Below are 25,102 nucleotides of genomic sequence, written 5' to 3' on the forward strand. Positions count from 1 at the left end.
GGATTGAAAAGGGAGGTATTACCCAGCCGCATCCATTGCCGTCCAGCTGTGTTGACTTACACTTCGTACCCTTATGCTGCGAATTGCTTCATTAATATTTCGTAATATGCCACCTGTTCGGGTATTTGCGACTAGATTTCATCTAGAGATACAGTATCGTTCCATACCCTCATAGCAAGCGGAATATATTTGCTGTCCATGGCCCCAAGCCCTTGCCGGAGAATCATCCGCTGTTGAAGGCGGAGAACGTAGTCATCACACCCCAACTGAGGGAAACTTCGACCCAGTATAGCTCGAGAATAGTGCGCATACTGGCTGGTAGATTCAAACGCCGGGTGGAAGGTAAGCTTCAGGTGAATGTAGTAAATAGCTCCCTAGGCGACCATATATTTCACAATGTGAAGCTATATGGGACGCTCATCAAGGCGGCAAATTCCATAGAAAATCTAGATCCGTGTCGATAGGATCGGGCAAGACGCCCAGGTCGCCAAGGAATGACCCAAAAGGAGCCATGGAAGTGTCGAAGGGAAGAGAAAGCCATTGATCATCGCTGAAGGGATCTCGACGTTCTTCGGGACTCGATGTTTGTATAGGAAAGCCGATATTCTCATCTCTTATCGGTAAGGGAGCCTCCGGATTCGTATCCTCCATATAATCCTGCCTGTTGGTGCACCTAATCTGCTCCTCTCCAGGATCACTGCAAACATAGGATGCATCGAGGAGGGATTTCCGGAGACGGGCGACCACGATTTCCAGGAGCTTGGCATAGCGGCCACCTAAGTGAAGCTCGTCCTCGGCTAATACCTCCTGTAACCCTTCGATTGTGGAGTCTAGTGTTCTAAGAGCTGAACAAAGTCGCACCCGGGGTGTCCCTAACGCCAAACCCTTTAGAAGAAAAACCGAGCTACTGGCCATCCGGAAAAATATGCGAACGGGCATATAGCGCAATAGCCCACTATGGCTCAGTGTGGATATTTTGGCGAGGATCTGGGTACAACCGTCAATTACGGCATCGGTATATCTGCACGGAGAACTGATGTCCCGCGGAGATTTGAGGGCCAGCCTCTCCTGCATGCCGATGGAGTTTAGTATGGTATGGACATGCTGGTAATCAATGAAAAGGGTGTTGCTGAAGCTTGTTTGTTTTACTAGAGTAGCATTAGTACAGCGCGCGCTAGCTGGAATGACTGATGACGATCGCACCAACCTACCAGTGACTGACTCATAGATGGATCTCCACTCGGCGAGCTCTTCACTTTTCGCATCGATGAGGTCTCTGATCGAAGCACGAGGTCTAGCCTCTTTCAAGATGGCGGTATAGGTAGACGTTATAGACCTGAAGATCTGCATGAGCCTTACCCACAACCGCATCGGCGCCCACCATAGGTCATCCGCATCCAGGAGAACACTCGGCGAGTTGGGGTCCAAAGAAATGAGCGAGTCACATCCAATACGTGCGGATACCATGTCTGAAAAGACCAACAGCAGACATGGAAGTCGTTTTCGTCTCAGTTCCAGGGTCTCGTGGTATACTCTGCTGTCTGATCGAGTCTGCGTCTGGATTGGCGCCAGTGTAGCTTCATCTCTGAATACCCCCAACTCATGGGCAAGGGCGACGGCTGCACTAAGGATCATCCAGGACATACGCTCGAGACGCTTGGTCGGCTCAATGACTTCTTGTTGCCACTGAAGCGAGACAGAAGGCTCATGCTCGCTCTCCAGCTGTGGGTCGCGCACGTCCGGGTCTGTCATGATCAAATCCGAGTCCCAACCATCGCTCTCTGGGGGAAAGTGTAACGACTTGGGGTACCATTCACAGAGCAGCAGCAATGCCTCTATCGTACCTAGGGTTCTTGTCTTGGCCTTTGAGAATTTTTCCTGCCCAAGCATGACTCGGAGCAAGAGGTGTTGGCAGTGTTGACTGAGACGGTGATGGATAAACGAGGATCGTACTCGCCCAGCGCGACCGGGAAGGATGTAATAACGGGAGGAGAGAAGGAGGATGGTGCAGCAAAGGAAGGGTTCTTGTGTAACAAGCCAGAAATGATTCGCGGGAGTGGCATAGAAATCGGTCAGGATTGGCGAAAGCGGGCTGAGGTGAGTGAAAAACCTGCGGTTTGTAAGAATACAGAAGCTTGTTGAGAGCGCGACATAGTTACCATTCTATAAGTAAAATGGCCTCTTGGGCTGTAAACCACCCCATCCGAACAAAACGGCAAGCATTCCACACACGATGAGCGTCCTTATAAATATACTCCTCATTGCTGTCACTGTGAAGCTTTGACGACTGGGGTGTGGCGACTTTGGTGGGACGTTTTGACGGGGCCGCTGCTTTGAATAGCAATCTCATGGCATCCTGTTCGTTGGAAACCACTGTTTCCATCATTGACTGAGAGAATTCCTTTTCACCAGTCAACCGCCGTTGCTCGGGGTCGATGTCTCGCTCTAAGCTGTCTTCCCTCCGGGCCTCATTTACACTATTCAGATTAGTGACTGCTAACAGAGGATATCTTTGAAGATGGGACCCACGATGGACTACGTGAACCGCCGATATTATGGATCTCTCTCATTCTTAGTGCTGGATCAGGTTCAGCATCCGAGGTGACTGGCGGTGAATATGTATCCAGATTATTCCCTTTAGGAGTGCTTCGCGACCATGGTCGCTTGCTACTAGACATGCACCGGATACCTTTCTTTTCGCACCTCTCGCAGGCGATTGCATTGTCACTGCGCTTGCATTTAGTTTTGCGTCTTGCACAGGGTATGCAGGCCTGATATGCTCTCTGATACTGGTACCGGCTTACTGCTCGACTGCGGGATGGCCTGGAGGGGTTGCGTTCCATGATGCCAGGGTAAGAGAGGATGTTGAAGATGAGAAGGGAAGCTGCAGTTCGGCAATTGCCAAATACCCGACACTTTCATATTACACTAAACCTAATTTCGGGTGTACTTGCCCCACGCCACTCAAAATCATTAATGCATACTAGTTACAGCATCTGCGGTTAACTAAGTGATGTAGCGAAAATTAGGATCATCATCTCCAGCTTCCGTCACATCAATAGCATGTTCCTCACTGACGCGACCATGTACCCGGTCCCGTCGAGCATTTTCGAGCCTGAGTTTGCAGTGTAGCACGGCGCCAAGAATCACCACTAAGCCCGTCAAGCCTGCGCCCGCAGCACACCCACGCGTATAGTTGGGTGCATCAGTGGCCGGAAATAAAGAGCTGCTGACGAAGCTGGAGCACTGCCCAAATATCGCTAACACTGCCATCCCGGCTCCTCGTTTACTGTCGCCACCCTGGTTATTCAATAACCAGGTAATGTTGATCGCGAGAGACGGGAACACTCCACATGTTGCTAACCAGATACCTGCATACCGTACCCCATCTGCGCTAGCATCGTGTACACAGGCCAGCATCAAGTAGCCAACCAAGCCTATTGCCGAGAATCCTATCACTACTAAGCCTCGGTTACCCAACCGGTCCGATAGGAAGGCGGCTGCCAGGCAGCAGACGAAAGATCCCAGATAGGGAGGGGCTGTGAGGCCCTGAGCGTGGACGGAGACGTAGCCCATATCCTCAATGAGAGTGGGCAGGAAGTTGGACAGACCCGCGAAGGAATAATTGCAACAGAAATGTATGATCATGTGCACATAGTTCTTATAGTCCAGGAGACCACTCCAGAATTGCTTCCAATGCACGCGGTCTTTTGCCGTGCGGTCTTGCGTTGTCAAGCGCCCAACTGCATCTGCTTGTTGCTGCTCATCCAAAAACCAGGCCGACCCGGGGCTATCCGGGAGGAAGAAAAACACAACGACGGAGATTATGACAGTAGGTGCCCCTTCTGCATTCAAGGGTTATCTTCGGGGATTCCTATGGGCGCTCTAGAGAGACGGACGAGACTCACCAATCAGAAAGAGATACTGCCATGGCTCAAGTCCATTCCGGATTTGAGTAATGCCATATGCCAGTGCAGAGGCAAAGCAGTTCGCGATTGGAGACATTCCTAGAAGTACCGACACGCGGAGCCCCAGCTCATGTCGTTGGTAGAACAGTGAGAGGAAATAAGGTGCCCCAGCGCCGAAGCTGGCTTCAAACACACCCAACAGGCACCGACACACAATAAGCTCACCAAGGTTGTGAACTGCTCCGCTACACATGGCAGCAGCACCCCAGCTGTATTCAGACAGTGCTTTAATTTATATTGTATGACCATGATACGATTACAGGGACTGCTCACCAAATGCACAGAACTGCCACATAATAATGCGCAGGAAATAGTCTCCACAGAAGATTTGTCCACTCAAAGACAGTATAGCACAAATAGAAGCTGTTCAGAACCCAGGACCAGTCCGAGTCATCGAGGTGTAAACTCTCTTGAAGTCCAGCAATTTTTGCGTTGCCGATGTTGCCTTCAAAAAGGAATTAGCCATGTTAAGACAGTTCATCGAGACATGGTACACTCACCGCGGTCCAAGTATGACAAAATATACAAGACGCAAAGGAGTGGCAATAGATGTCGGTCAAACTTTTTGGGACTGAGCTTCACTCAACTTATAGCATACAAAAGGAATATCTTACCTTCCGAACGATTGACTTCTGTCGTTCTGGACTGACTTGAACCCGTTGAAGCGAATTGTCTATGCAATCTGGATCCACCCCCTCAATGTGCTGACTATCTGGATCATCGATATGTTTTGAAACTTGACTCATACTGTGTGAAGTTATACCTTAGAGATAGGGGTGGTTGTACTTCCCAAACTGCAAAGTCCATGTTGCGCTCAATGGCCCTTTTTATAGGCCCACAGTGCTATACTCCCGTGCAAAAAAAGAGAGCATGCATGGCCTTCCCCGCAATTTGGGGCCTACCAGGTCAGTAGATCGCATTTCCCCACGGGGTTCATGCACCAAAACATGAAAATGATACCCTTATTCTCTACTGCCGACAGAGCGGAGCGGGGTCGCGGATATTGCCAAATACCCGAAACTCGAAATATCCGCGGAGAATTGAGGGCTTCATAAAACGTCAAGTGAGCGCCCACGTTTGTCTCAAGCCCAACTCTCTTGCAACTGAACCATTTTGACCTACTATATAAACGCCAAACACAATTCTGACCATGTCTACTAGCGAAGTGCCTTACCCTTTTCAGTTCGACTCCCTGAGGACCCACGAACCAGGTGTTGGAACCCAGGATGGCACCACGCAGGATGTGACCGTCAAACTCCCAAATGTGCGCGGCAAAATCCCATCACTTCAGGCATCCCGTCTCCGTACAATGATGCTCGAGGCACATGGAGACCCAAAAAAGATCCTTGCACACGCATGCTCCTACGATGGTCTTTCCTCCCACCAGGTTGAGGAGGCCGGGTTTCCCATGGTCTTCCTTGCTGGATACGCGGTTGCCAGCTCCTACGGCCTCCCAGATACGGGGTACATTGCTATGGCTGAAATGTGCGACAAGATTCGCGATGCCGTCCGGCAGGTATCAGTTCCGGTTATGGCGGATGGTGACACGGGGTATGGCAGTCCATTGAATGTCAAGCGGACAGTGGAGAGCTTTGCTGCTGCTGGTGCGGCTGGAGTCATGATTGAGGATCAGCAGTGGCCTAAGAGTATGCCTGATATCCCCTTTTTCTGTTCTGGAGTCTCCTTCACAAATGTATAAAATACTAACCACTTTTAGGATGCGGCCACACGAAAGGCAAAAGCGTAGTGTCGCGCGAGGAAGCCTTCGCTCGGATCAAAGCCGCCTGTGACGCCCGCAATCAAGGCCTCGATATATTTATCCTGGCACGAACTGATGCTCTCATCCACGGGTGGGATGAGGCTATGTCCCGAGCTCACGAGTTTCGCCGTCTCGGCGTCGATGCGGTCTTCGTTGAAGCTTTGCCGGACCGCGAGGCCATGACACGCTGCGTGCAAGAAGTGGGCATTCCAACCTTCGCAAATATTATTGAAGGCGGTAAGACCGAAAACCTATCAGCAAAGGACCTCGCGGAATTGGGGTTCTGCGCTGTGGCGTATCCGTGGACGCTGGTCGCTGCGCATTTGCGGGGACTCCGCGAGGCCCTTGATGGGTTGAAGCGGAGCATGACAAACGGAGCGCCGCCTATGATACTGACATATGACCAAGTTTGTGAAGGTGTTGGGTTTAATAAGTATTGGGTGAGTGCTGTGGTCCATTCTTTTGGCTTCGGATGATTTGTGCTAACTGGTGGGATTCACAGAAGCTGGAGGAGAGGTATAAGTGGGAGTGAGGCTCGCATGCTTTGTTATTCAAAATATATCTAAGACCTACATGTTCATCGTACTGGCCCCCTAGGCGACTGCGGAAGCCTTGCACAATATGTACATGCCAAACTACTTGCGAATTCTACCAATATGTCATCAACCGGACATGAAGCAAAACGTATAAATTCATGACAACCAACAGCTTCAATGGTGAATGCCAATACCCCAGTTTCAAGGACCAATCTTACATGTAGCTAGTGTCATTCGGTTCATTGCCAGTGGCATATAGCCTGCAAATAGACCTACATATTTTGTCAAACAGAGAAATATGATTCCTTGCAGATACCATATGTATATGACGTAAGATAAAGTCAAGTGTAATGAATCAAAGATACAATTCTTTATTAAGAATTCCGAATGAACAGTCCTGGAGATCCTCCTAGGTGGGCCCCTCTACCGCGGCGGCACCCAAACCACCATGGGCCCTCCCGGGAGGATCTCCAGGGCGGCGCTGAAGGAGGCGGTTCCTGTGCGGGCCCACACCGAGGGCTACGCCGCCATCACCGACTCACCTGCCTCGCTCTTCGCCCCGGAATTGATCGGGCTCTACCCAGAGGCCAAGGTCATTATGACCGTGCGCGAGAGAGACGCATGGGTTAAGAGCATGGCCCAGATCAGCTCGTTGGTCACAATGTGGTTTTTGAGGGGGGTGTTATTGCCGTTGCCCAGTATATATCTTACTTTAATACAACCACACGCAACACTGCTATAAATTGGAAAATTTTCTCTGACATGAGATACTTCGATATAAATTAATGCGCCACTTTGTCACATACATCGAACTCCTCCAAGCACAGTGGGACGCGCGTTACAATGGCTCTCGAGATAATATTTGGATTTATGATCGCCATATTGAGTTGTTGAACGAGGTTGTCCCCGCTGACCGTCTGGTTTTCTTTAATGTCAAGAAAGGCTGGGAGCACCTTTGTCGCGCGCTGGGGAAGGAAGTTCCTAAGGATATCCCGTTTCCGAGGGTTAATGACTCCAAAGCTATAAATCGGGTGGCTGAGTACATGTTAAGCGTGGGTTGAGGCGCTGGGCTGTGGCTTTTGCTGTTGTGGGCGTTCTTGGGGGGTGGTGGGTTCTGGGCTGATTACTTGTGGAATTTGTTCTGGGCTATATATACCGTAAATGTAGTAGTATATATCGACTTTGTGAAGTATAATGGCTGGTCTTGTTTTGGATATGGGTGGGGCTATTTTGGGTATTGTAGATATTTGTACAGGCTATGAATCTTGTTTGGCTCTCACGCTCTGGGATCTGAGTATATAACATAAACTTTGATAGAAGCTGTGAACAAGCAGCCTGATCCTCAAACTGGGTTATTAGTACACGATGCAAGGTGGCTAGGATCTAGATATGTTATGATCGAAATGCACTGTCCAATGACATATGCCAGAAATCCCAGTTAACTTTGGCTGTGTGGGTTGAGTCCGGTTGCTATTGTAGCAAGCTATTGCACTCGTATATCTAAACAATTAGGTTCTAGCTATTTATTGTAACAACTGGATACCGCAAATGCCATAACAGCTCACTCTGCGAACATTTGAACATTTAGGTGACTGACAAGCCCCGAATAGCGGCCATCGCTCATAACATTGCTTTCGCAGCCAACGTTAAGATCTTTATGTTTGTTCATATAATGAGATGGTAGTCTCCGGGCCTTTTCTGCGCTTTTATTGATATGTTCTCATCTGTTTCGATCCTCACGCGCAACAATTATATGTATGACGATGCATCCACTCCAGATGAAGAGTTGTATGATGGAATTGGACATTATTTCCTTGTAACTCTAAGGTGATAGACTTATCTCTTTGGGTCTACTCGAAGACGCTTATGATATCGAAGAATGCTCAACAAACGTCCATTCAATCGTAGTAGAGCACAGAGCTAAACATCGAGATATCCAGTCCTACTAAGTGGGGACGGGTCTGGAGGCCCGCAATTTCACTCGTCAGCCGGACCTAGTAATATCCAGGTTCGGAATATGAAGGACATACTTTGGTGGCTGCCCTTACGTTTACTCTTTTAGTACCCAGAAGCAGACTTTAGCCGAAGCTTTCCCAAGATGATGACATCCCAATTTGCAGTTCTCCTATGAAGCGGCATTGCGACAGGGTATATCACTATATAGAATGCCCTAGGTAAACAGTCTGTGGCAAATAGTACTCACGTCCTTGCTGTGTTTGAGGGCTTCATCTCTAGTGCGAAGCGTATAGCGACTCCAATTATCGACGGGTAATTGGTAATAGCCGCGCAAAAGCAGTCACGCGGGTACTCTAAATACCTTTCTGCCAAACGTGCTGCTTCCGGGCCAAAGTGACGCAAGCCGTGGTGCCGATCGATTGATCAACCCCAATGTCTAATATCTTGGCGTCGATTGGGCCAGAGGGACGTTGGGGGGATCGGAATGCGCAGATCCCGATTACTCATCAACCCTTTCTTCTCGGCAGTTTCGAGATACAAATTCCCGCATAGGGCTTGAACCGAGTACTGAGCTCTATGAAATGCCACTGCGCGTAAGAAGTATTTTCAATTGTTCAGCATTGAAAATATGACATTAGTATATCTCATATAAGGTCACTCCTCAGGTGGTATCACTGTTTTCTACATCCAAACTACTATCATCACTTAATTCTCCTTCGCCTGACCGTGGAATCGTCCGTGACTGGAAACTTCGTCACCCCTGCAGATCGGCTCTTTGTATGCCTTGGCATTGACTTGGCATCAAATCGATTTCTACCAGAAATCTTGCCCAGTAGCTGGAATAGCCAACAACAAGAGCTGGAGCTTTATCCACCTCATTATGGCGCAATTCATGGACGCGTGTGCTGCAGTAACAATATACCACAGGAGGGGTTCAATAGGCACCGAGACATAGCAACCAGCCCTGAGCGAGCCCAGCTTTTAGATTGCTCCAGATGAGGATTTGACTGGTGAATGTATTTGAGTCCAAACATTGAAACATGAGTGTGGGACGGGATGACGTTCCCTTTTAGACCTAGATGGTTCCATTGTCGCCGATGTTGGAGTTGAAGTTGGAGTAAAGATGACCTATAAAGACCATGAGCTCCTAGGTAGTATCGAGTCGATCAATTGCAGCTTAGAATTCATTCTTCAATTGCTAGCTTCACTCCTTCCAGACACCTATCAAGATGGTCCATATTTCTTCCCCCTTGATCATCAGCGTCGCCGTGCTGGCGTCTCTGGGACTTGGTCATCCCGGACACGATGTCAAGCACGAAGCTACTGAACGGGCAGCGTTCCTCAAACGTGCACCCGTGCAATCTCGTAGCCTTGCTCAATGTGCATCTAATCTCAAGGCTCGTGGCGTTGAAGCTAGTAATGTCGCTCGGCGTGCGAATGCCCTTCAGCAACTGCGTCGGGAGAGAGGATTGTCCAGTACGTACTGAGCTAGGAGGGAAATATCCGTCCTTCAAATGCTGTCACATTATCCACCCCCAGTACAGTCCCAACTAACAGATTAGGCACTCAATACCTCAAGGCTCGTGATCTGGACTCGGTCCTCGCCACTGATCACCATTCCAACTTGACCGGTGTGAACCCATCAACTGACCCAAGTGTCCTCTTCGCATCCGGCGGCACCTGCATCGTCCAGCCCGAAGTGACTCAGGGTCCTTACTGTATGTCTCTTGCGCCCTTTGTAATACTGAAGCAAGAACTCACAATGTACTCTGCAGACATCGCCGGAGAGCTCATCCGCCGCAACGTGGCCGAGGACCAGGCCGGTGTGCCGTTGTTCATGGATATACAGCTTATCGACACTAATACCTGCGAGCCTTTGCCTAACATCTACACGGACATCTGGCATTGCAACGCAACCGTACGAACCTCCCCAACATCATTGTTAATCTCAGTTTGAGCCGGAGCCTCTAACCTCTACCCCACTTTACGAGAAACAGGGTGTCTACTCCGGTGTAGTCGAGAGCGGTAACGGAAACGCCAATGACCAAGATAACATCAACACGACCTTCCTGCGCGGCGTCCAGCCCAGTGGAGACGACGGAGTCGTACATTTCGAATCGATCTTCCCCGGGCATTATTCTGGCCGAGCGGTCCACATTCACGGTACGTACACCTATACCCCGCCCCCCCAATCGTTATCCTTTCATTTACCTCTTGGCGGTTTTGGAAGGCTTCCAAACTAAATAAACCTTGAATGCATAGTCGTCACCCACCCCGCCAACGAAACAAAACTCCTTCCCAACGGCACCATAGCCGGCATGTACGACAGCCACTCCTCGCATGTGGGCCAGATCTTCTTCGACCAGGACCTAATTACCGAGGTCGAGAAGACGAGTCCCTACTCGACCAATACCCAGAGTCTGACTGAGAACGCCGACGATGACATTCTGCAAACGGAGGCAGACACGACTGACCCGCTCATGGAGTATGTTCTTCTCGGTGACAGTGTCTTGGACGGTGTCTTCGCTTGGATCTCGATCGGAGTGAATGCCAAGCGCGATGACTCGCTGTCTCCTGAGGGGTACTGGACTGAAGATGGAGGTGAGGTCAATGATGATTTTGAGATGAGTATGGCTGGTATGGGAGACATTGCTGCGGCACTTTCGAGAACCAGTGCATCTGCTGCTGCTACGGGTTCTGCTTAGTGTTTAGCGATGGTCGTCTAAAGAATAAAATGGCGGACTTGCTCCTAGCGATTGAGGTTAGCGACGGAGATGTAGGGGGATATCCGCGAATTCTACGTTATGCAGGATAAAGATGTACAATTGATAGCTAGTACGGTACTGTCAAGATATAACGGTATACTTGCACGGTTTCATCAATTTCTGAGGATTAATCACCTAAAATTGGATATTGTTCGATCCTTTCAAGTAAAAACGAAGAGAATCCCTAGATTCTCTGTTACCGAGTTAAGATCAATGAATATCGCCTTAAAGCATCCAAACAGTCTTATATAGAATAACATTTCGTCAGGCTGTGCTCCATACTAGCAGATTATCAAGGAAGGCAGATAAATGGTCACTTTTTCAAACATCACCATATCGAATAACGCCTTTCAGTCAAGTATTCCTGCTAGGAGTACTTCGACGAGAAGACTGGCGAGACCAAGCTTTATCAGGCCAATCACTTTTCCCCAAGTCTCTCGCTGTTGATATCGTCATGGAGTAGTAGCAACCTTCTGCATTCTCATACCTCGCCCAACAACTGTATACAACAGGGCGCGTTGAGCGATTCCTATCCCACCCCATAAACCCCGAGCCACCTTCATGAAAGATTTGCCGAGCAAAATCCATTACGTTTCTGTGTGGGCACATGGTGATAGATCGCAAGCTCTTCAGAGGAAAACCGGCTACTGTGTTGATCTGATAAAAATTGTACAAGCACAGTCTCTGGTGCGTATCATCGTACAAAAGATCAGTCTTGATTTTGACCCTAAACAAAGGGTTTCCGTTGAACACGCAGGAATGCTGGTAATCTTTATGCGGCTTTTGGTTAGGAGGAATGCTATCGGACTTTCCATTGACGACGGGCGTGAACCTGTTTTTCTTTTTGCATAGCTGTATCAAGTGCAGTTTATCAACGAATGTGATTCTCGTACACGGGCAAATGTCAACTTCGCCAGCATATGGCATACAGCGTAAACTGCCTTTAAGAAAGGAACATGCAGAGCAACATTTCGATCCCTTCGTATGCATTTCCTTAAAATTGCGTAGAGACCGCCAGGTAAAAGCTGGGTGGAGGACTTGACAGTCATTGCAGTATCTCCAACGATCGCTCTCGAATCGAAGTAGCAACTGTACTCTGGGTTTTTGTTCGATCTTGGCGAATATATCCTTTCGTTTCTCGACGGGGAGAAGCTGATAAAGCTGGATTTTCTGCTCCTCAAGGTAAGACTTGAGACAACATAGAATATATTTGCAGCTTAGTCCGAAACAGATCTGATCTGGGGCGGAGAGAAATTTGAATATGTTTTCCACCACACTTGGAGGCAGGACACTGAATATGGCTCTCAGCCTGTGTTTCAAATGGAGAGTTGTCAATATAGATTGCATAGTGGGGTTGAAAGGCCTCCTGATTTGAGGTTTGGGGGCCATGTCGATATCTGATAACTTTTCGGACATATTCCTCGGGCAGCTGTTGGGATAGGCGCGATATTTCTTCTTGGGTCTAGCGGTTAGAACGTGGGCGATAGCTGTAAGAGAAGGTGAATGCTAAACTTTCAAAGCAATAAAAGGAGGGGAAGTTATTTTATTTGCAAGTCATCACAAGATACATGGAACGTCTGTCGACATCATGTCGTAGGTGATGAAATAGATGCGCAAGCACCGGATCAGTTTTCCGCCTGTGGACGTCACCTAGCTCTCACTTCCGGGCCGCTGGCTAAGCAAACAAATTTGATCGCCTTCTATTCCGTCAGTCTTGCACAATACTTGGGCCCAGAGATATGAAAGAAAGCAAGCAGACATGATCCGTTCTGTATCTGGAAATGGCCAATATGTGGGCACCCAGCGTCGATTCGGGCAGCGAAAGCTCGAATGTTAAATTCAAATCTAAAGTTTTGGTCCAGTCTTTCATTTCATTTTTTAGCCCATTAATCCTTTTACATTTTCAACCATGTCCAAGAGTGGATTCAGCTAGGCGTACATGGCGGCTTTATGGAACTTCGTCCGGCTAAATCATAATTACTTTATCATAGTAAACTGGGCTGGAATTACATATGTTGCTTACAGGAAGGACTTAGCACATACGACCACAGGGTGTGGAAAATAGGGCTTCCCGTCCGCTCAGCCGTACTCAAGCCACACGCCGGGAGGTTAGTAGTTGGGTGGGTGACCACCAGCGAATCCCTTCTGTTGTATGTTTTTTGTCTCTAGCCAAACAAGTTCTGGTCCAAAAAATACTATTCTTAAAGCCACACTTCTGCTACTTTGCCCTAGTAAATGATCCAAAATGTAGTATGTAACTTCCGGAGGATGTAGCTTTATGAAAGCTTCGTGGAGAAGATTTTGGAAATCCCGAAGGGTGCTTCAACGCACCGAGCGATACCCGTGAGCGCGCTTGATGGCTCGATCAGTGGGGCCGCAGCTCCAGCGGGCCTTGCCGGCTATGCAACTTTCCTGGCGACCCTCGATATCCGGCCCGTTCTGGATCGCATCACGGTTCCTGTTCTCGTGCTGGCTCCTGCCCGCAGCGCCGCGGCTTCCTCCAGAAGTTGGGAGACGAGGGGGGGTGGGGGATGGGAAGAGCGGCAGATAAAGCAAGAAAAACATCTGCTGCTGTGCTAAGTAATCGCAGGGAATTGGGATTTGAAAGGATCATAGTTAGACTGATGGAGAGCGACTCAACAGATCTGCCAGGGCGTGTTTCAGTGCGGAGGCGAGGTTTGTTGTCGAAAAAGGAATTTCTTGTATTCTTCTTATATATATCTCGTGGCTCTCCCCCCACCTGATATAACTGCATTCGTATTGCTCACTTTTACATTACTGATATCTGTGTAGATACAACACATCACCGAAGGTCTTTTACATCGCTCTTTTGAGAGTCATAATATCGGTTGGTATCCATCTGTGTAACTGTGCTATTGGGAGGGAAGATCCGGGCGGTCCTCATGACAAGCATATAAACATGATGTTATCGAGTGCATGAAGAAGAAGACTGGGGACTAGATAGGCCTCTGCTCGGAGATGGCAACGGCCCACTCCGGCAAAGCCTCCTCGTCAAGCATTGAAAATAGCACCATGTCCTGCCCATCCTCGATAAAAGAGGTATCGTGCGCCAGCACAACATGCACCCCTCGATGCGTCTCCAGATATCGCACACGGGCTACAGTGTCCCGTGCCACGTTGAGATCGGTGTGCAAGCAGAAGTGGGTGTCTCCGGGGAGCGGGAAGCGGGCGAAATCTTTGACTCCGTCCAAGAGAGCCCTAAATAGAGTTTCAAACGTAACAGTCAGTGAGCAATGGTTTTTGACTTTTCATCCTTGTACCTTTTACTTTCTCTCTCTGCCACCAGCCCGCGTCTCCCTTGTTAATAGAAGGCAAGAAAAGAGATCATACCGTGAATGACAGCAATCTGATCCCAGCAGGACCCACTCTCCAGACGCCAGCCGGGCGCATGCGCACAGGTTCCCGGGCATATGGCCCGGGGCCTGCATGATCCACAGGCTACCATCGCCTAGAAAGTCCAATGCATGGGGAAATGGTCCGAAGGGCATCCACAGGCCCGACAAAGTCTGCCACCGTTCGGTCGCGCGATCCTGCGGGTCGAAGAACCGGCCGTCCCAAATAGAGGTCGGGTCGGCCAAGTGTCCCGGCGTGCAGAACTCGCGAGTCCCCGGTCCAAACCAGGCGACTGCGTTGCGGAAGGTGCGACTGATTGGACGGCAGTGGTCGAAGTGAGCGTGACTGTGAGAAGATGGGTCAGTTAGTCCGTGGCTGCTGCCGATGCTCCGCACCTGAAAATAATGGTGTCAATCTGATCCGGCGACACCCCGCTACGACGCTGGATCTGATCTGAAATTGACTCGCTGGGCGCCTGGAATTGGGCCTCGACGAAGGGGCCCTCTCCGACTGCGGGCGGGTAGTCGTCAGGGTCCTGAGTATGCCTCTAATGGTGAGTCACTACTCCTCGTACCGCCCCCCCCCCCGGCTCTCCCCTCCAACTTACTGGGCGACGCACCGATGAGAACCCGAGGTCCCAGATGATATGTCTCTGCTGGCCCGGATGGTAGATGTAGAAGGCCCAGTTGTACATCCTGAACTCCACAGCTGGGTCCCCGGCATGAAGCTTGTGATAGTGTGCTGTCATACTGCCGCCGTTTAGGAGCTTCACGTCGACGAAAGCAGCTGTCTCGGGGAGCTCCCGGTCGAAATCGGTCATACTGCTCCTGCGGCGTGGTTCTTTTTCGTTGTCGTGATATGTGTAATCACCAAAATGCAAGGGAAGATGAAGTCTAGTGAGTTGGTAGATTAGGGAACCGGTCGTCAACTCATACGAAGTTCTGCAGAACCGGTTATGTGGGGTTGTTGCAGGGAGGTGATGTGGTGCATCTCCGAACGTCGGTCCCCCGCAATACACCCCGCGAAGGTACCGTAGTAGATTCGGCTAGACTACTTTTCACAATACGGGCCGATGTAGTACGATGAAGCGTACAGAAATCGTCATTTCAACCGTAAAATTGTGGTTAGCATAGCCGGACACAAGTCTCACTTCACAACGGAACATACGAAAAACGGATTCTTAAGCAATATATCTCTGAAGGCTACCCTAGTCCTCCGATTTGCGGATTGGGTTTGTGGGATACAAAAACACGCATGATCCGTCCCGGTCCTAGAAAGATCAATTGGATATATGCCATAGATTCAGCAGAGAACGAGAGGTAGAAAGAATGAATAAAATAAAAAGGAAAAAAAGATCAAAGTCATGATAAACTGCGGATCACGCGCGGCCTTCTCATAGACACGCAACGCTGCCTCGGCAATACTGGGAGTAATTTCTGTGGCATGTCCGGCCTGTATACCCAATTCCAGATCCTTGGTTATTATCTGCATCTTGCAGCCAGCTGACAATTGCTGCTGCTGGGGGCGTGTAGTACGATACCGGGTACAAGCTGTATCTTGTCAGCCATGAAGGTCTGCTCGATCGAGATGTGGATGATACTGTGCAGCAATTTCGTATCTATCCCAGACTGGATTTCAATTGTCATTGTCTCGGTGACGGCCACCAGGATCGAGCATGGTAGGTAGTTGTTACTGATTTTGGCTGCCAGCCCGGTCCCGAGCCGCCGCAGTAGAAGAACTGGTTAGGGTCACCTATCCAGCTGCACACCGTCGCGAGAGGCCAAACCACCGCGTTGTTGTTGGTAGTGTCGAGAATGTACATATATTTTATAAACATCAAGATTAGTACATACGACCATAGGGTGTGGAAAATAGGGCTTCCCGTCCGCTCAGCCGTACTCAAGCCACACGCCGGGAGGTTAGTAGTTGGGTGGGTGACCACCAGCGAATCCCTTCTGTTGTATGTATTATTTATTTTTTAAACTTTTACAATGCTGTGATTGTTTCTTGTCAACAGGACTGAATGATTTTTAGTTTTAGATAGGTCCCCGAAAAGTCAGCTGCTCATGGATAGACCTCAGGATCCGTAACGAAGACTTCGCGGGCACTTCAATAATTTCTGACTTGGCGCCGGCGGTGCATGGTTAGAACAGAAATTGTTGAGACATTCACTGCAGCCAGGCAGCTGTCAGCTGATCCTTCGCCTCTTCTTCTTCCTGCGTGGTCTCTGACTACTACCTTTTCCAACCACCTCGACCACCAACCATCTTCTTGAGATCTAGATAGATTAAATCCATATATCTTTGAACCTTCGTCTTGACAGAAATTAATCTCACTTAGCCGTCCAGATATCCACTTTCGAGGATCTCACGCACCGTAAGGCGCGCATTTGGATCTGGGTGCAGAACCTCCACCAAAATTTGGATATCCTCATGCGAAACGCCCTTCTCTACCATGGTGTTTGCCCACATGTATGCCGTTTCTGGTTGTGGTATAGGCAGGATCCGGGCGCATTGTTCGTCCTCAGCATAGAATGGTAGCGATGACAAGTCAAAGTCAACTGCGAGTTGATTACGAATATCATCTCGCTTCTCCCTCAACGTCCCAGTTCGGACTGAATCATACATTCCAGGTGATTTGAGGTCCACCTGGGCCTGGAGAAACTGAGCTCACTGTGGATGACATTGTTAGCAAGTGAAATGTAAAGAAGATATCCGAAGAGAAATCACTGACTATTATCCCCCAGGACCACACATCTGTGCTCTAAGTCCAAGGCTTCCCGAAGTGGACCTCGGGACTTCGATATGTGAGGGGGGTGATCTCTCTGGTGGATGGTTTGCTAATTATAAAGCATGTGAGATTTGCTGGTCAAGAATACAGGAAAAAGGTATGTCACATACTAGCACCGCAATCTGCCAGTCTAACGATCAGATCACGGACATTCTCATTCGGCTTGGAGGAATCAAACCCTACAAGTACAACGTTCTCCATCTTCAAATCTAGAACATGCTTAGCTTTGTAACCAATTATGGGGATTTATCTGTCATTTAGTTTTTACCTGTATAAACCAGTCCTTTAAAATGGACCGTATAAATACCAAGGAGTACCCCCTTCATAATCCACTTGATTTCATTCGTAGTAAAGGGCCTAGAATCCCGAGCATCCCAGAGCGAGTCCGTGAATGCTTCAAGGACCATCATCGGCCCACGAGGCTCCGACTAGGGAACATAATCCACAAGACGGCGAATTATAGGATCCTTTGCAAACAGACGTTGCATCTCCAATTCATGCTTGGAAGCAGCGAGAGCAGTACTGGACCACGGACTGTCGTTGCTGTCTCCAGGCGGTATTTTCATAATGTACTCAGCATCAGGTCTAGGATCGTCTATCGCTAACCACACGTTGGAGGCCTTGTTGCGTACTGGTGTTCCGAGAGGTCGGACAAGTCGGTATCGCTTACCCCTCTCGCCTTAGCAGATCAGCCCTGCGGATGCGGCGGTAGATAAGCAGCGGAGATGAACTTCGGACAATAAACATTGGGAATGCCCGACGATGTTACACGCCAGGGACAACGTAAGAAACGCGGACATGGTGGCTTCATCTCAACATGTGTGTGCGTGTGTGCGTGTGTGTTTACAGAATGTCAGCCCCTGCAGCCGACCGCGCCCTACTGTACCTGCCTTCCATACTCATTAACCATCCACTTTTAGCCTAGCCGCAAAGTAACTCTACGATGAGCTTCGCTTTCACCACATCAGGTGTCACCTTCTCTGGCTGGGGCTGGACTATACATATGTACTGAAATGTCGCCTCATTCGAACAAAGCGAAATAGTCCAATTCAGCGTTCTCCGAGACAATGACGCTTGCCCTGGTTAAGTTGATCCTCGCAGCTAGGAAAGATCTGCGGACACCCTGTCACGCACGCATTTTCGCCTAGGCTGTTTGAGCCAACTTCTGATCCTCTGCCTTTTGCTATAGAGCAACAGTCTAACAATATAATCTGATAGAAAGTCCCGTTTATCAACATAGTCTACTGCAAAGGCCAGCTACACCATTCCAACGGCCAAGTCTTGTGTTCTCGAGTTGATGGCCAAATAGACTCGAAGATCTCGCCATCTTGGGGCCTTATTACAGCTTCATGATCACGACTGGGCTTAAGCCGGTTTTCCAAACGCAGCCTATCATCTTCGAGCCACTCGACCTGCCATGCGCCCGCCATTTGGCTACTAATTTCCCATGCCCTGACTGGTACACGGTGGCTGATACCCGTGCTCACCGTGTACTTTCTGAACTTGCCAAGGTACGAATGTAAGCGGAGCAGCTGCAGAGAGCCACCCTGTTGACCCTTTCGGATGCGATTGAAAATTGCCTTGGCCAACGATTCATCAATGGCTGAATTGATCATGCGGTCCCGGATTCTCCATTTGGGGATCTGGCGGGAGTGGTATGTGTACAGCTCTTGTTCGTACGCGCTCAGCTCCCGCGGCGGAGACGGCGTCCCATCGGCCTCCCTTGCCGCCACGCAATTAAGGACTAAATCCAACGTCTGTAGGGCTGGGAACTGCGCCAGAGCATCGTAAGCTCGCGCTTCGGCTGGGTGGCCTCGGTATCTCTGCACGCAGATACACAGTGTCCGCAGGGCAGGGCAGCTGGCCGCAATGCGGGTAATGACGGCTGGGGGGAAAATAGGGGCAACCTCTCCTTCATGTGAGAGCCGACGCGCCTCGTCTACTTGTTGGAACTGTGTCCGCTTGTAATGCAGCTTAAGCTCGGTCAGAGTTGGGCCGTGTCGCTTCAAAATGGCCGTGGGAAGTATCGCTGGGTTGTATCCTCCCAGAAGATAGAGGTAATCTAATGGCGGGAGTGAGCGAAACATCTTCTTGACTGCTTGTGGCCAGTTTGGGGAGTCTTGTGGTTGGTTAAGTCTAAGTGTTAACCGCTTCAATGCCCGGAAGGGCTGCAGTTCCGTGATGGCTGCCAATGCAGTTATTTCCTCTATGGTACCCGCCGCCCACGCAGTGAGATATCCCAAATCAGTAATCCATGACCATCTTTCCACCTGCTCCGCAGTCATTTTCGTGAGCAATGGTAATGACAGCATCTCCAGCTTCGCACGTGGAGCCTCGGTGGTTTCGCTCTCTGTCGGCTGTCGCAGGAGCCAACGTCCGTAACCCAGCGAGGTTTCTTGAGAGCTTTTGATGGTGATCTGCAACGATAAGTACTTTAAATGTGGCGCTTGATGAAGAATATCACGCAATATGCGATAAGCACCCTCTCTAAACCTTCTCATGTGACTATCATCATGGCAAACAACCGTAACGGAATGTAGTGAGGGATATTGAAGCCATTTTGCTTGCGCGTGAATCCAGTTTGGATTGAATCGACGCAGAGTAAAAGCTGACACGCGACAGTATGGATGCACCTCCGCGACGACATCTAGAAGCTCAGCATAATCTGCGAAAGCCAGGATGTTCAGCTGCTGCAGATAGGGCAGCCGCTTTACCAGATGAATGGTAGGGGTCCAATCACCTTTAAATTCACACAGTGGAACTTTGACATTTTCGGGGAGGCTTTCTTCGAGATAATCGCCTATATTCTCGTCCGGCACCGGCAAGCTGACGGAGGAGCTTCGGGCAAGAAGTGTCAGATGCCTGACATGCGGCAAGATGCGGCTGACGTCTAGCAACTGGAGTACGCGATTCTGGGGCTCAGTGGATTCGAAGGAAACTGTGAAATTTCTATACAGAATGGGCGCGACAATTTGACTCCACTGGCGGTTGGTTTGTGATAAGGCTCGCATGGCTTCCCGCGAGAGGTCGCTCACCTAGACCCCGGATTAGCAAATCTTAAGGCGCGGATAGTAGCACCCTCACCGCACCTGCCACACACAGCTTCAGCTCCGGTGGCAAACGATCCATGGCTCGTAGTTGAGGTGGGCCGGATTGATGAAGGGAACAGCACGAGGATGGGAAATATAAACGTGAGTCACATAAATCATGAACCTGGAATTACTATCCGCCTCCCCACTTCACCGTAAGCACTAATTCTCAAGCAATTTGTCTCTCACCTACTTTAATGCGCTGAATGACTGACTCCGGCCAGTCCAACGAGCGGGCTTGTCGAAATAACATGTTGTCAAAATTAGTTATCTTTATAATGAAAATCGTCCTATATGGGCAATGTCTCTCAAGGGGGTAGCAATATGAAATTGTGAAAGGTAGGCGAAGAGAACATCACGCTTACAACAACTGGATGGGTTTGAAAAGGGGGGAAAGTTGCAATAATATTCTCAGAGAGCCCCCGAGCACAGCAATGTCACCAAGCACCCACAGATCCCTGCCAAGTCATCACAGGTACATCGACTCATAAGTAGTCGCTGTGGGCACGATTTCAGTGATATAGGCTGCAATATATTATCAGTTGATCGCATGGGTCACTATACCATTCAAGGAATGCGCCAATTCCAAATTCAGAGGGTACGTACTATGGCTAAGTTTTACAATGAGTCATAACGAAGATAAGGAGGAGATAGAGGAACGCTCTTTGCAGTGTGATACTGACTGCATTTAGCCAATTATTGCAAAGTATTATCTCCGTGGCTTGAATGTTTAACTCCGACGACACGGCACACTCTTTCACTTTTGAAAACAAGGCTAACCCTTTAGAAATGATTCTATGTTCGACCCAAAATAATTTATTACATTCCATTCGAAGGGCCAGAAACTGTACATTCGGCCCTACAGACAACTTTCTGGGCCAGGAGGAGCTCCATGCGGGTCCCGGAGGAGCTCCGTGATACTATAAGCTCGGGTATTCTGCTATCTGGCTCTTTATAATGCACCACTGACCACTCCGAACTTCTCCCTGGAAGAAAATAGTAGATTGCTATCCAAAGTCTAAGATATCAGGATATCTACCAACCAACACTGGTGACCAGCCAATCTAAACAATGTCCGCAAACGACATCCGAGGTCGACTAGCCCTAGTCACTGGCGCTTCAGGAGGGTCAGTTTTATCCCGTAACTCCCATGGAACCTTGTTCCTGAAGCGGCCCCCGTATTGCAGCACTAGGACTAACAAACATTTAACTATCAGCATCGGTTCCGCCTGCGCCCACAAGCTCGCCGAAAATGGTGCCCAGCTAGCCCTCACATACTCCACCAATGTCGCCGCGATACAATCTCTCCACAGAGATCTGCAAACCCGGCATCCCGATCTCCGTATCTCCATCCACCAAGTCGACCTCCGCTCCGCTACCGACATCACCTCGTTATTCGACCAAATCATCGCCCAACATAATGGCCACAGCCCTGACATACTCATCTCCAATGCAGGCACCGGGAAACGAATCACCAATATCTGGGACATCGATCTTTCTGACTTCGACGACATGATCACTACTAACCTTCGCGCATCGTTCATCTTAGTCAAGGGTGTGGTCGAGCACATGAAGGCACAGCGCTGGGGACGCATTGTCTTTATGTCGTCTATTGCGGCTTATGGAGGTGGTATAAATGGGTGTCGTGAGTTACCCCCAGTTCTATATAACATACGCGCATAGGAAAAGAGTATATTCTTAATTACTTGAATTTGATATCTAGACTACGCAGCCTCCAAAGGCGGCCTCACCGGCATGATGAAGAACCTTGCTACCAGATTGGCTGAGTACAATATCAGCGTGAATGATGTTGCTCCTGCTATGATTGGGGACACTGGGATGATTCCGAATGCTGATGCGGTGCCGGAGGTGGTGAAGGGGATCCCGCTCGGAAGGCTAGGGACGCCGGAGGAGACCGCGAATGTGGTTTTGATGCTAGTTACAACCGGGTATATGACGGGGCAGAGTCTTTTGTTGGCGGGCGGGTTGAGGTGATAAGTCCATTAGTCTGCTTGAAGTAGTAGTTGAAATATCTCGTCATGCGGTAGATTTGATGAAGCTTGGAAGTTACAACGGCTCTGATTACTGTACAGGTTTATTCCCTGATTGAAGTAAGCTCGATGTAACAAAGGTGCACGGATAAGGTTAATTAACTTCATATTGAAAAAGCATATATGTGGAATGAAATCCTGATATAAAGAAAAGTTGAAGTGCCAGCGTGGAGGATTGTAAGCATAAATGTATAAATCGCAGATACATTCCTCACTATGGGTTTTTCAAACGATCGCAAAGATCATACATTACTTTTACCATCGAAATTTCTGCGATTTTAACAAGCTTAAGGACGGAATGGAATGATAAAACAAAGAATAAAATACTTTGCATACAGTCATTTTATATCTTAACCACTGCACTATCTGCTCAACCCTCAAACAGGCAGAACAACCTTGACCCCCATATACTCTCGTTGATGCATAATCTTTCCATCAATAAGCACCTGGTCAGCTCCAAGTCTGTTACGCACAGTATCCGTTGGGTCCGTGACAGTGGCAATCTGGATCTCGCGCCACTCCCGGTTCGTTGGGACCAGCTGGCCCTGGGATGTGAGTCGCCGGAACTCCTTGTAGACGCCTTGCTCCTCAACGCATCCTTCGCGTTGGATAAGCGGAGAATCTAGCAGTTATCAGCACACATTTAGTGCATGTCAATTCGAAGCACACTTACCGTATGCAGGCGCCATTCTCAAATCACCAACCGAACTGTTGAACAGCACCAACGACAGTCGCTCCTCATTCAACTGATCCACAGGTGGCTTAAACACGCGATGCCGAGTGGCCTTGAAATGTCCTCCCGACACAATCTCCAAAGTATCCCCGATGTTGATGACCAGCGCACCGGGCTTGTACGGCACATAATACCATTGTTCATCACGGCCCCAGATCTGAAGACAGGAGATGGGGACGGAGAATAACAGCGTGGTCAAGCCAAAGTCGGTGTGTCCATGCATACGGAGACCTTTCGAAGCTTCCTCGGTTTGCTTCTGCACTGGTCGGAAAAGGGCATGTCGGAAGTAGCCTTCTCCGGTTGGGCTGCCATGAGACTGGACGTTGTTCCAGAGGTAGTCGTCGGGTAGCTCAAGGACGCGGGAGAAGAGGGTAAGGAGGCGTCGGTTAACGGACTGCGTCAGGTAGTTGCAGAAAGCCTCAATCTCATCCATGAATGGATGCAGGCATGTGGGGACTCGGTTGATGTCTTCCCAATCCTGCTTGTACCAGTTGAATTGCTCGATTCCGTCGGCGGGGCCACGGTTGCGCTTTATACTGAGGTTAGATATATGACACAGGAGAAGGTGGGGATGGTATCTTACCTTGAATCCGTAAGGGTGCTTGTATCCAGACCAGAGACCTGTGTCGGGGTGGAACAGGAGGCGCTCTTTGTCTTCCTCGCTGATGTTGTTGTAGAGATACTGTGCAAGGGCGAATTGGCGATGGAGCTGGATATAAGACCTATTAGCATGTATACATTTGTCACTATTGAGGGCTTTCACCCACCTGCTCCAAGGAAACGCCGTAATTCTCGAGGAAGAGGAAACCGTCGTCACGGATGGCGATCTTGACCTGTTGGATCAGATGATCTACTACTGCCGGGTCTTCTGAGTCGAGCAGCGAAAGATCAATTGACTTGAGCTGAGCAAAGTTGTGCTTCTCCTTTGTTACCGGAGGGGGAACCCATTCTGGCACAGATGGCTTTCCGGGCAGGTCAGCTGAAGGAGGGTTGAATGGAGCTGTTGGTGCCATGATGGTCTTTGAACAAGTAAGAATGATATTGTTTGATCGGTGATATGCAGTGACTGTGATATGGCTATTTGCTATCTCTTCTACTCCGATTTGAAGTCGGGTTATATACACGTCTACTTTTAAGACTATCTCGGCGTCCTCCATGCCCTGGTCACCCAAGCCTTGTGATATGGTTCAGGGGAGCTCTTCTGGCAGAGGAGCCCACAGTATGCGTAGGGTACTGGCTCTGGAGCAGCAACAGATGAAGCAATGGCATGATGGATGCTTATCGAGCCTCGCGTTCGTCCTCCTAACCAAGCCTCCTCCCTCGATGGCGTCGCTATCTTAGCGTGTCCGATAGGGTTGCTCTCGGATCCCCAAAGATGGTTACTTCGTGCCGATCAACCCAGCTAGTCAGGTCTAACCGTGATAACGATAAGGGAGGAGCTCCTCCCACAGCCTCCGCAGTGCAGGCTTGGCATCGCCATCCACGAGAGATGTCGCAACAGATGGACAGGCAAAAAATCCATTTAAAGGGGGGTTCAATGTCATTGGCATCCCCCTTTCAGATCACAAGCTCTTATCTCAATGTGTTGAAGATTACCACATTCAAAATCATCCAATCAAGATGTCGCGCCAACTTATCTCGAGCGAGAAGTTCCCTCCCAAGCCTCATAACTGTGAGTAGCTCCTCCAACTTGTTTGTTACCAAATAAGGAGACTGGCTAACTTGTATTTGTAGGCCCCGCAGTAAAGGTTCCCGGACTCGTTTTCTGCGCCGGTCAAACAGCCACTGGAGAGATAAAGCAAGCCACAGTAAGCATGCCCCTACCCAGCATCTTCCTGACACAGAATCCGGCCATTTGACCAGCTGAACAGCGAACTGTACTCCAAAACCTTAAGGAGGTACTCGAGCTATCCGGGTCATCGCTCGAGCAAGTAGTCAAGTACAACGTCTACCTGTCAGACATGAAGGACTTTGCTGCCATGAACGAGGTGTATATCGATTTTCTGCCCAAGCCAATGCCTTCTCGGTCGTGTCTGCAGGCAGTTCCTCCGGGCGATGGAACGGTCATTGAGATTGAATGTATTGCGCAAGCTTGAGGAAT

The 25,102-nt window shown here is 49.4% G+C and overlaps 11 protein-coding genes across 11 annotated transcripts; 5 read left to right on the forward strand and 6 right to left on the reverse strand.

Moving 5' to 3' along the window:
* Window positions 1-86: 86 nt before the first annotated feature.
* BO88DRAFT_442532 (uncharacterized protein) lies at window positions 87-2,843 on the reverse strand (the record flags this gene model as incomplete). The annotated part of the gene is made up of 4 exons (XM_025709959.1): window positions 87-1,148; window positions 1,212-2,110; window positions 2,160-2,477; window positions 2,530-2,843. 4 exons carry the CDS (start codon window positions 2,841-2,843, stop codon window positions 421-423), a joined length of 2,259 nt encoding a protein of 752 aa, XP_025564999.1. The 3' UTR covers window positions 87-420.
* A 163-nt stretch (window positions 2,844-3,006) lies between these two features.
* Window positions 3,007-4,714, reverse strand: BO88DRAFT_413373 (putative MFS transporter; the record flags this gene model as incomplete). Its single annotated transcript, XM_025708122.1, has 5 exons — window positions 3,007-3,845; window positions 3,909-4,177; window positions 4,242-4,413; window positions 4,469-4,544; window positions 4,583-4,714. 5 exons carry the CDS (start codon window positions 4,712-4,714, stop codon window positions 3,007-3,009), a joined length of 1,488 nt encoding a protein of 495 aa, XP_025565000.1.
* Window positions 4,715-5,118: 404 nt separating this feature from the next.
* On the forward strand, window positions 5,119-6,259 carry BO88DRAFT_423957 (isocitrate lyase/PEP mutase family protein; the record flags this gene model as incomplete). The annotated part of the gene is made up of 3 exons (XM_025708700.1): window positions 5,119-5,614; window positions 5,686-6,167; window positions 6,230-6,259. The coding sequence occupies 3 exons, from the start codon at window positions 5,119-5,121 to the stop codon at window positions 6,257-6,259; spliced, it is 1,008 nt and encodes a 335-aa protein (XP_025565001.1).
* Window positions 6,260-6,421: 162 nt separating this feature from the next.
* Window positions 6,422-7,386, forward strand: BO88DRAFT_423958 (sulfotransferase family protein; the record flags this gene model as incomplete). Its single annotated transcript, XM_025708701.1, has 4 exons — window positions 6,422-6,443; window positions 6,659-6,942; window positions 7,031-7,294; window positions 7,315-7,386. 4 exons carry the CDS (start codon window positions 6,422-6,424, stop codon window positions 7,384-7,386), a joined length of 642 nt encoding a protein of 213 aa, XP_025565002.1.
* Window positions 7,387-9,448: 2,062 nt separating this feature from the next.
* Window positions 9,449-10,924, forward strand: BO88DRAFT_335587 (intradiol ring-cleavage dioxygenase; the record flags this gene model as incomplete). The annotated part of the gene is made up of 5 exons (XM_025702858.1): window positions 9,449-9,695; window positions 9,782-9,937; window positions 9,995-10,137; window positions 10,217-10,382; window positions 10,482-10,924. 5 exons carry the CDS (start codon window positions 9,449-9,451, stop codon window positions 10,922-10,924), a joined length of 1,155 nt encoding a protein of 384 aa, XP_025565003.1.
* Window positions 10,925-13,941: 3,017 nt separating this feature from the next.
* Window positions 13,942-15,158, reverse strand: BO88DRAFT_479417 (MBL fold metallo-hydrolase; the record flags this gene model as incomplete). Its single annotated transcript, XM_025712074.1, has 4 exons — window positions 13,942-14,203; window positions 14,336-14,683; window positions 14,734-14,873; window positions 14,958-15,158. The coding sequence occupies 4 exons, from the start codon at window positions 15,156-15,158 to the stop codon at window positions 13,942-13,944; spliced, it is 951 nt and encodes a 316-aa protein (XP_025565004.1).
* Window positions 15,159-16,674: 1,516 nt separating this feature from the next.
* On the reverse strand, window positions 16,675-17,928 carry BO88DRAFT_423961 (uncharacterized protein; the record flags this gene model as incomplete). The annotated part of the gene is made up of 6 exons (XM_025708702.1): window positions 16,675-17,001; window positions 17,072-17,101; window positions 17,129-17,202; window positions 17,397-17,522; window positions 17,580-17,807; window positions 17,898-17,928. 6 exons carry the CDS (start codon window positions 17,926-17,928, stop codon window positions 16,675-16,677), a joined length of 816 nt encoding a protein of 271 aa, XP_025565005.1.
* Window positions 17,929-18,251: 323 nt separating this feature from the next.
* BO88DRAFT_479418 (uncharacterized protein) lies at window positions 18,252-20,257 on the reverse strand (the record flags this gene model as incomplete). Its single annotated transcript, XM_025712075.1, has 2 exons — window positions 18,252-20,163; window positions 20,213-20,257. The coding sequence occupies 2 exons, from the start codon at window positions 20,255-20,257 to the stop codon at window positions 18,370-18,372; spliced, it is 1,839 nt and encodes a 612-aa protein (XP_025565006.1). The 3' UTR covers window positions 18,252-18,369.
* Window positions 20,258-21,245: 988 nt separating this feature from the next.
* Window positions 21,246-22,212, forward strand: BO88DRAFT_384842 (SDR family NAD(P)-dependent oxidoreductase; the record flags this gene model as incomplete). The annotated part of the gene is made up of 3 exons (XM_025704720.1): window positions 21,246-21,344; window positions 21,435-21,862; window positions 21,941-22,212. Exons 1-3 carry the CDS (start codon window positions 21,289-21,291, stop codon window positions 22,210-22,212), a joined length of 756 nt encoding a protein of 251 aa, XP_025565007.1. The 5' UTR covers window positions 21,246-21,288.
* A 433-nt stretch (window positions 22,213-22,645) lies between these two features.
* On the reverse strand, window positions 22,646-24,014 carry BO88DRAFT_479420 (gibberellin 3-beta hydroxylase; the record flags this gene model as incomplete). Its single annotated transcript, XM_025712076.1, has 4 exons — window positions 22,646-22,890; window positions 22,942-23,530; window positions 23,585-23,710; window positions 23,769-24,014. The coding sequence occupies 4 exons, from the start codon at window positions 24,012-24,014 to the stop codon at window positions 22,646-22,648; spliced, it is 1,206 nt and encodes a 401-aa protein (XP_025565008.1).
* Window positions 24,015-24,564: 550 nt separating this feature from the next.
* Window positions 24,565-25,097, forward strand: BO88DRAFT_479421 (RidA family protein; the record flags this gene model as incomplete). The annotated part of the gene is made up of 3 exons (XM_025712077.1): window positions 24,565-24,673; window positions 24,736-24,809; window positions 24,873-25,097. The coding sequence occupies exons 1-3, from the start codon at window positions 24,622-24,624 to the stop codon at window positions 25,095-25,097; spliced, it is 351 nt and encodes a 116-aa protein (XP_025565009.1). The 5' UTR covers window positions 24,565-24,621.
* Window positions 25,098-25,102: the final 5 nt, after the last annotated feature.

This window comes from Aspergillus vadensis (assembly GCF_003184925.1).
Source record: "Aspergillus vadensis CBS 113365 unplaced genomic scaffold BO88scaffold_6, whole genome shotgun sequence".
In the NCBI taxonomy this organism is placed as follows: domain Eukaryota; kingdom Fungi; phylum Ascomycota; class Eurotiomycetes; order Eurotiales; family Aspergillaceae; genus Aspergillus; species Aspergillus vadensis.